The sequence below is a fragment of the Trichomycterus rosablanca genome, chromosome 26 (assembly GCF_030014385.1).
Source record: "Trichomycterus rosablanca isolate fTriRos1 chromosome 26, fTriRos1.hap1, whole genome shotgun sequence".
Classification (NCBI taxonomy): domain Eukaryota; kingdom Metazoa; phylum Chordata; class Actinopteri; order Siluriformes; family Trichomycteridae; genus Trichomycterus; species Trichomycterus rosablanca.
The window spans coordinates 6,031,266-6,041,745 of NC_086013.1; the positions used below are offsets into that span (position 1 = coordinate 6,031,266).

Genomic DNA, 10,480 nt, shown 5'->3' on the forward strand with positions numbered 1-10,480 from the left:
GCCATGCAGCCACTGTTGGGCCCTTAACTCTCTCTGCTCCAGGGGCGCCGTACGATGGCTGACCCTGCGCTCTAACCCCAGCTTCAGCTAGGATATGCGAAGAAAGAATTTCATTGTACTATACGTCTGTATATGTATATATGACAAATAAAGGCATTCTACAGTATTCTATTCATTAACATTCCCGAATGTTTGTATAAACATGGCGGCTCCTGAGGAACAACTAGACAGAGAATGCAGAAGATTTCAGATGCACTGGGAAAATGAAGTGGGTACATTTAATTTAAAGACGCTTAATAAGGATTATACTCCATCTGGCTCCCAACTTGATGCCATAAATGTTTTGATGTAAATAGTACTGATTAATACTGAAATCACATTCATATCTGTAACCTAACACAGTTATTTGTAGTTTGCAAATTGCATATTCATTAATATTTGTACACTAATGTTTCCCCCTACCAGCATTATTTTAGTGAGGGTTATATTGTAGTAATGTCCCTGTTCCAGTTTTCAACCTTTTTCACTATATATGAATAAATTACTAAATAAATTGCTTATTACTGTACTTTTGCTAACATTTCTCATCAGTTACTTAAATCAGTTGCTCATGTGATTTATAGCAATAGACGTACAGTCAGCCAGAATTGCTATAACACTGGAGTTTTCCTGTACTACTAACTTTCTGGTCTTCCATTTTGAGAATTTCAACCCTTCTTAGCTACTGTTACGTAATAAAATGATTCACGAGAAAGAAACTACTTAAAAAAACAGATGTTGCCACTGCTGTGTACTTTTTTCTTTCAACCACGATTAAGGGCACATGTATTTGTATTTATTAAAAATAAAGCAGGCTACATAACAAAATGAACATGCAAAACTCACAGACCCTGACCAAAGACAAAAACCAAACCCTGGGCAATAAGACCCATGTTGCTATGCAGCACTCACACTATCTGCTGCACCATCAAGCTACACATACTCTGCTTCAGTGGCATGCATTTTCAATAAATAAATACACTGATCAGCCATAACATTAAAACCACCTCGTTGTTTCTACACTCACTGTCTATTTTATCAGCTCCACTTACCATATAGAAACACTTTGTAATTCTACAATTACTGACTGTAGTCCATCTGTTTCTCTACATACCTTTTTAGCCTGCTTTTACCCTGTTCCTCAATGGTCAGGACCACCACAGAGCAGGTATTACTTGGATCAGACACAGCAGCGCTGCTGGAGTTTTTAAATACCGTGTCCACTCACCGTCCACTCTATTAGACACTCCTACCTAGTTGGTCCACCTTGTAGATGTAAAGTCAGAGACGATCGCTCATCTATCGCTGCTGTTTGAGTTGGTCATCTTCTAGACCTTCATCAGTGGTCACAGGACGCTGCCCACGGGGCGCTGTTGGCTGGATATTTTTGGTTGGTGGACTATTCTCAGTCCAACAGTGACAGTGAGGTGTTTAAAAACTCCATCAGCATTGCTGTGTCTGATCCACTCGTACCAGCACAACACACACTAACACACCACCACCATGTCAGTGTCACTGCAGTGCTGAGAATGATCCACCACCCAAATAATACCTGCTCTGTGGTGGTCCTGTGGGGGTCCTGACCATTGAAGAACAGCATGAAAGGGAGCTAACAAAGCATGCAGAGAAACAGGTGGACTACAGTCAGTAATTGTAGAACTACAAAGTGCTTCTATATGGTAGGTGGAGCTGATAACATGGACATTGTGTGTAGAAACAAGGAGGTGGTTTTAATGTTGGAAAATATTTGCACTTATTTATTAAAGCTGCATACAGTCAAATTTATTTTTAGCCTTTCTGTTCAAGCAAACTCTTGTCTGTGTGCAGTTAAATCAACAAAAGTATCTTAATATTATTACTATTATCAGTAATTTGAATAAAATAGAACAAGAAAACATCACAATACTGGGGAAGATGTGTAAATACAGGAATCCTTAAACAGCAATTTAAGTTTGAGTATTGTCAACATATTTGTAAATGTGGTGGAAAGGCCACCTTTAACTCTTAATTCTATGGTATTCAACTGCATCAATTATTGTGGGTCACTGTAAAGCAGTTTTGAAACAGTTGTTGAAAGTACTTTGGAGGCACCTACAACTTTGCATTTTTACATTTGATTTCAAGATTTACATTGAGACATTATTTTAGAATGTAAATCTATGAGATCTTACAAGAGGTCTTACAAAGCTACTGTATCTAATCTGAATTCTTGCTTTTTTGCATTAACATTTGTTCTTAAATAAATAATTTTCTAAACTACATAGAAATGTATCTTTTTATATCCTCCTTGCCAGACTTGTTAATGATCATAATATTTTAGCTTACAGCCAGTAAACCAGGACAGTAAAAATGATGTGATCATGCCCCCTGCTGACCACATCTGTCTACAACAACCTCCCTTAACTTTTTCCCTTAGTATTTTTAACGGTGTGTCCGATTTATCGACAAAAATTGCACATGCAAATATCAGCCAAAAATAAAACAATAGCTTGCAATACAAAGAGCGATCACAACCCCACCGATGAATCTTCAATAAACATCCAGAAATGAAAGTTGCACAAACTCACTCTGCTGTAAGAAAAAAAAAAAAGGAACAAACTACTATCAAAATACTGTGTTTTAACAGGTTCTCCCATTATTCTTAGGTATCACTATTTCTTACATGCAAGTCTTATCTTACCTAGACTTACTTACTACACCTGTATTACAGAATAAAAGTCCTACAATTATGTGCACAGTAATGAGTATCATGTAGGTAAAAAAAATCATTAAAGTGAATACATGTAAATTTTAATATAATAAAGATTGTAGTAGTTTCTAGTGACATGACATTACATTTTCTATTTACTACAGCTACATTACAGAGTAAAAGTCTTACAGTATGATGAGAGTAATACATTATATTAATTAAACAACATTAAAGGTAAATAAATGCAAAGTTTAATATAATAAAGGTTGTAGTAGTTACGTAGTGACATGTACTACTTACTACAGCTAAATTACTGAGTAAATGTCTTACAGTACAGGAATAAAAACATTATTTAAAAAAAGCAGTAAGTACCTAGTGGGTTGCTCCAGTTACTACAACAGCCCTGCAAAGTAAAAGACCCAAAATATATATATATAGGTAACTACGACAGAATTTATAATGTAGGGCTTTAATTTCATTTTACAATTGCAGTAAATAGTGCATGTTTCTATTTTTTATTTTATTTAATGATATGTTTTTAATTATCTTTACATGAATTTATTACTGTACTCATACTGTATTTTTTAATATGCGTGTAGTATTTAGTACGTCTTTAAGTAATGACTACAATCTTAATTATACAAGAACTATTTACATTTATTATTTTTAATGATTTTAAATGTATAGTACATGTTGCTCAGTTACCACTACAGCCTTTATTATATTAAAATGTGCACTTATTCATTTTTAGTTATTTTGACATACTATAATTTATTATTGTGCACAGTTATTTCTCTGAAACTGTCCAGTTTTCTGCTGCCAGCATACCTTTATATTGTAATGGGAACCAGGACAAGGTTGCAGTGCCTAACTATGGAACCGCCATGAGAAAGTAAACTGCCCCAGACATGGCATGATGCTTTTTTTAAAGCAGACCCACCTGTAAATCCACATAGGTTGGTGGGGTTGGGGTTTCGCTCATGCATTGCTTGTCTGTGGCTTGTTTTGAGAGTTCTTGATCTTTCCTATTTTTTTTTTAGAGAACTGGGTTGTCATAGATGGGTGGAGTAGCCAGTCATACTGTGACAACCAGTTCTTAGTTCTTCACTATCGCTTTTCTAGTTGCAGGCTGCAGATGTTTGTGTCTTTTATTTGCCATTTATTTGTAACCATCCCTCTTATGTTTGTGGCATTTAAGCCTCAGTATTGTTCTACCCTGGTTAAGATTCCTGCACGTGGATTTATTTTCAAGAGCTTCAACCTGCACTTCACTAGCAAGACCCCTTTACATATACATCGATCAGCCATAAAACCACCTCCTTGTTTCTACACTCACTGTCCATTGTATCAGCTCCACTTACTATTTAAAGAAGCACTTTGTAGTACTACAATTACTGACTGTAGTCCATCTGTTTCTCTACATACTTTTTTAGCTTGCTTTCACCCTGTTCTTCAATGGTCAGGACCCCCACAGGACCACCACAGAGCAGGTATTATTTGGGTGGTGGATCATTCTCAGCACTGCAGTGACACTGACATGGTGGTGGTGTGTTAGTGTGTGTTGTGCTGGTACGAGTGGATCAGACACAGCAGCACTGCTGGAGTTTTTAAATACAGTGTCCACTCACTAGTTGGTCCACCTTGTAGATGTAAATCAGAGACGATCGCTCGTCTATTGCTGCTGTTTGAGTTGGTCACCTTCTAGACCTTCATCAGTGGTCACAGGACGCTGCCCACAGGGTGCTGTTGGCTGGATATATTTTTGGTTGGTTGACTATTCTTAGTCCAGCAGTGACAGTGAGGTGTTTAAAAACTCCAGCAGTGCTGTGTAAACTCTTTTAACAGCAATCCTCTAACTGTTTGAGAAACCCAGTTGCGGTATACGTGAAATTCTCTGCTCTTGCTTTATTTCACACTCACACAAAGGTTCTGTTAAAAATTTTTTGCATTGTCTGGTGTGACAGAACCTCCTGGTATCAGTCCTATGCAGTAATTTAGTAATGGATTTGATGAAGCACGCCTGCAGTCATGTACCAAAACATAATGGAAAGTCTCCCTAGTGAAATAGTGTCTGGTATAGCAATAAAGGATTTGTTTTATATTGAAGATTAAGGTTGGTTTGGATGCTGGGTGTCCACAAAGAGTTGATCATTTGCATTCTATTTTACCTACAATTCAAACAGAGGTTCCTATTTTTATGCCCAGCCTGACAAAAGAATGATTGAGACTAGAGGGGAACATAATTTTGAATATGTATAACAACAGTTTTTGGTTCTGTCATCATAAACTGTCACATTTTTTAGTTCTTTCTTTGTTGTGGTACAATGGAAGGTCACTGGACCTGTTGCAGTTTATTTTGTCTTTTTTTCATGGCCTGTGCTGAATCAACTTCTTTGATCACAAATCAATGCACTAAGGTAAGCTTATGATGTTATTGAATTATAATAATAATAATAATAATAATAATACAAACCATTATAAATAGATACGTAGATGATTTTCAAGCACATAGAGTATAAGGTTTATTATTGTTTGTGCTGTTTATTACAAAATGATATGGACTTTAACATCATGTTTTACACTTTGGTTACATTCATGACAGGAGAGGTAGTTACTCGTTACACAAGATTCATCAGTTCAAGTTTAATGTCAAACACAGTCATGGACAATTTTGTATCTCTAATTCACCTCACTTGCATGTCTTTGGACTGTGGGAGGAAACCGGAGTGCCCAGGGGAAACCCACTCAGACACAGGGAGAACATGCAAACTCCACACAAAAAGGATCCAGACCGTCCCACCTCGGGATCGAACCCAGGACTCTCTTGCTGTGAGGTGACAGTGCTACCCACTGAGTCACCGTGCCACCCTACAAAACAATGAAAATAATTGATTTTAGAATAATTAGTACTTTTATTTGAAATAAACTTCTGTCTTTTTTTGCTTCCTTAGACTGCTGACGATTATGATTGCAGTGATTTGTCTTTAAGCTTTGTGCCAGATGATATCCCAGACTCCACTAAAAGTCTAGATTTTAGCTTTAACAACTTACCAGCATTGTACAACTCCACCTTCCACAGACTGACAAATCTGGTTTCTTTAGACTTAACGAGGTGAGAGAAAATGTTGTTTTTACAATGGAATTTGAAATTACTTACATTTCTGCACACACTACTTTAATAACTGTTGTTTAAATTACATGTGTAACATTAATCATATAATCATATATAACCAAACATTATACTGAACATACTGATGAATTATTTACATTCCTGTTGTATTTAGAACATTTTTTTTTTTTTAACTATTTAGTTGTTAATATTTGTAGGTTGTTATTTTGTTGCATAATTTAGCTTTTGAAGTCTTCAGGAAGGGAGAATGTTAGAACAGAAATAATCCTGAAATCAAGTGAAATCATGTCCACAGTTGTTCTAAATTCCACCTTAAGACCACTCACTCACTCACTCACTCACTCACTCACTCACTCACTCACTCACTCACTCACTCACTCACTCACTCACTCACTCACTCACTCACTCACTCACTCACTCACTCACTCACTCACTCACTCACTCACTCACTCACTCACTCACTCACAACATAACTAAAAAAAACAAGTCTTGAAACTGAATGTTACAATAGGTTTACCATTTTATTCAGTTCTATTAGATGTATTTTAATTCCCTTTTGTATCTTTTCTGTATATTTTCTAATGTGTAACTGCAGACAATGATGTACAGAGATTTCCTCTCATGCTACTTCATAGTCTGACGTTTAAATCTTTAAAAAAATAGTATTTAATGTTACTGCATTGCAATCACTTGTGAGACAACTTACAATTAAACTGACGATGGTTCAACTGGTTATTATGTTTAGAAGTGATTTACAAGCTGCATCACAAACCACATCCTGTGTCCTACAGAGTGTGCAACTAAATTATTTGCACTAAATAAGTGCACTATTTAGTTATACTATTTAGTACAGTAGTGTGGGGCACAGATGCCTCAAATGTCATAACTGCTCCACCACTGAGAGGTTTAGATCTTTTGGATTATCAGTTCAAATTAAGTTTGTTTTTTTTCCACAATTATTTTTGTTTCCACCTTTAGGCCCAAATTGACCCACAGGCCAAAATTGACCCTGGCACTGCCTGACTGAGCTTCAGACAATGGACCTAAGGCTAGGCCACTCTTGTCACTGTTTCATACACAATACATGTTTGTCCAAAATTAGTTAATACCTTTATTATGTTAAATCACTCCAATCAGTCAACATTATTAAAAGACTATAACAAAAATAAATAAAATAGAAGATTGACATGAAGCAGCTTTACAGGAGACCAAAAAACCCTTAGCCAAGGACAACAGTGGAATAAACAAACTTTAAGCAAAAGAAACTTTGAGAAGACCAAGACTCTTCTTAAGTGGCCTGTACAGTAATAAAATAATTCAATCATGACACAGTTCATTAGCAAAAAATACATAAAGAAAGAACCAAGTTAATGAGAAATCCAGAAACTTTGAAGCAGCTGACTGTGACAGTAGTTCACCATTATCTTAAAATTCAGTAGTAAAACAGATTCTAGTGGTAGGTTTTTGGACATTATGTCCGGTGTGGGTGCAATCATTGGCAATTTTTATAATATCCAACAATTTAGCAGAACTGGCTCTATAGCTTGGCAGGTAGTCAGTTGGAGTCACTGCAGCAAGACCTCTAATGTAGTCCAATAACCACTACAGGAAATGTGAAAGGAGTGTTATAATATACATACTTGCAGAACAACCTGCAAGAAAACATGAGTATAAATGTCTTGGAAAGCCATAAACAGACAACAGTTGTGCAAAGCACCTCATGAAAGATCTGCATATATAAATATACTGCACACCTTAAAGGGAGAATCTGATGGTACCACAGCCATGAGGGCTCTATTGGGAAATCACCAACAACCCCACATCTTAGATCACACCTGGGGATTGTACGGCCCGCGGGCCACATTCGGCCTTTTGGCTGTCCCCAACTGGCCTGCATGAGATCAGTGGCGATTAAAAATCAGTGCGCGAGTGCCTGTCCAGGGGCAATTTATTTTTTACATACAGGATACATATTTGATTAGTCTTGCTGACCATGCACACACGCACATTTAATGTTATCCAGTTCCGTCTGGAAAAAAACCCTTAAAAATAGGGCTAACATTGAAGATAAATCAGTGACAAACACAATGACTGCTGTTATAGGAGGTGTGTGTGTCTTTAAGAGAGGTGTATAGTGGGAGATGCTCTGTTCACAGTATCGATAAAAGTGAGTCGATTCATATGAAGCAAAGCATAAGTTTCTTTGATCAGACGTCTCTCCGTTTTTACTGTTATTAATTAGTGTCATGGTTTTAAATAAACCGGCTACTGGAACATTTTGTGTGACTCGCTTACCTTAAAAAGCTCAGGCTTAATTAAACTGGCTATTACCACAGAGCGGTAGCCAAGTTAGACTCATTCTGCCTGTGTAACTGAAAGTTTTCTGTCAGTCAAAGCAGAGAATCCTGAACTAACAAACTTAGCAACTGATGTACTTTTGCCTCTGCTTGACTCTGTGAAGTAAAATTTTCTGCTCTCATCTTCATCAAAAGCAAGAACCTCTTACGATTTACGAGTGTATGATGTGCACAACATTAATTATGTTATCTTAGCTTGTCAAGAGCTTTCGCAATGGTTTCTGTGCAATGGTTGACGAGGTTGGGGGTTTGAGGCACAAGTTCTAGTAGGGGGGTGGGGGTAATATAGGGTTGGAAAGGGGCGCAAGTTCACGGTCGGCACACGGAGGGGGACGCAAGTCCAAAAAGCTCTCGCGGGCCACATAAAATGACGTGGCGGGCCGGATTTGGCCCGTGGGTCTTGAGTTTGACACGTGCTGTAAAGTTTATTTAATGTATTTAATAAAGACATGACAATGTTTGTTTATTTTGATTATTATTTGTAATTTTAATATATGTTTTATGTCTTTTTGGACTTTAATTACACAGGTGCAAGATCAGTTTCATATATGAGGATGTCTTTCAACACCAACCAGACCTCGAATGGCTCATTTTGGTAGCAAATCCACTGGTATTCATAGAAGACAGTGGGTTTTCTGGACCAGTAGCTTTAAAACATCTCAATTTAGCTCAATCAATGATTTGCAGTTTAACTGACATCCCAACTGAAAATCTGTATCACTTGGAGACTTTAGATCTTGGAGGAAGTAACATTCGCTCTTTAGACGGCCTTGACAATTTCCATCTGGAACAGATGAAGAGGCTTCATCTAGGCATGAATTCTATTGCAAAGATAACAGCGGCGGACGTGAAGAAACTTCAGAAATCAAACAGATTAGAAATAAGCTTTAAAGCAAATGATCTTGTTTATGTTGAACCGAATGCTTTTTATTCACTCAACATTGCCAGTCTGGATTTCAGTGGCTGCTTCAACAAAATAGACCCCTCCATTTTACTAAAGGGATTAGAGGGAATCAAAACTAACAAGCTTTATTTAGGGACATATAAAGACAACCCAAACAGTTTCATAAACTCTGCTGCACTCCAGTCCTTCTGTAACATATCAGTGGTTGATTTAGATTTTCAGTTGCAACATTTCTCTGACTTCATTGACAATAGCTTTAAGTGCCTGGCTGGGCTTCAGAAGTTAGACCTGACTAGAGCATACATATCAACTCTTCCATCTAACCTGACCAACCTGTCTACACTGTTCCACCTTGTGCTGGATGAGAATTCATTTGAAGATGTTTGCCACATCAATGCTGCAAACTTCCCCATGTTGAAACATTTGTCCATCAGTGGTAACTTGAGATTTCTTAAATTCAAAAAGAGCTGTCTAGAGCCTCTCAGTCACCTTGAAGGGTTACAGCTTAGTCACAGCACATTATACACTGGATCTGCCTGCTGTACCAAACAACTGTCTGGTCTTAATGAATTGAAGCTTCTAAATCTCAGCTATAATAGTAAAATGAACTGGGAGCTGTTACCATTCAATAACACTCCACATCTAAAAAATTTAGACTGCAGCCATTTAAGGTTCAATTTAAACACCATCTCCCCCTTTAACAATCTACAAAATCTGCAAACACTCAATCTGTCATGGTCAGAAACAGACATTAATGTGAATGTTGATATTCTGAAGGGCCTGGACAGTTTACGAGTGCTAGATCTAAAAGGAAATGCAATACAAAATGGGATTCTGGCAAATGCAGAGAGTTTTAATCACGTTCCCCTTCTGGAGATTCTGGATCTGTCTGCATGTGGTATAACAGGTTTCAGTAAAAATGAGTTTAAAGGCCTGGCCAATCTTAGATATGTGGACTTGAGTGCAAATCAGTTGACCACACTCAGTCTTACTGCCTTTTACTCACTAAAGCAGATCCAGCTTGATTTTGCCTGTAATAAAATTGCAGTTGTGGATTTTAAAAACATTGAAGGATTTGGAAATAGCAGTACTATTTGAGTCACAATCCACTGGTTTGCAATTGCACCAATTATCCGTTTATTATTTGGGTTAAAGAAAATGTGAACAAAATGAAACACTTACAGAAGACGGTTTGTAATACCACAAACAAGAAGGTTATAGATGTTGATTTACAGTGTGAGTTTTCTAGAAGAACATTGGGAATTGTTCTTGCAATTGCATTAACGGTTGCTGTAATAATACCTGTGATTTACTTTGTGAGAAAAAACAAGGCAAGATATAGAAACTACACTGTACTGTAA

The 10,480-nt window shown here is 37.1% G+C and overlaps 1 protein-coding gene across 1 annotated transcript; it reads left to right on the plus strand.

The window, feature by feature from the left end:
- The first annotated feature begins 202 nt into the window (after window positions 1–202).
- Window positions 203–10,480, plus strand: cd180 (CD180 molecule). Its single transcript, XM_062989192.1, is given in 4 exon segments — window positions 203–268; window positions 5,680–5,840; window positions 8,744–10,209; window positions 10,212–10,480. Coding segments are annotated over 4 exon segments (1,962 nt in total).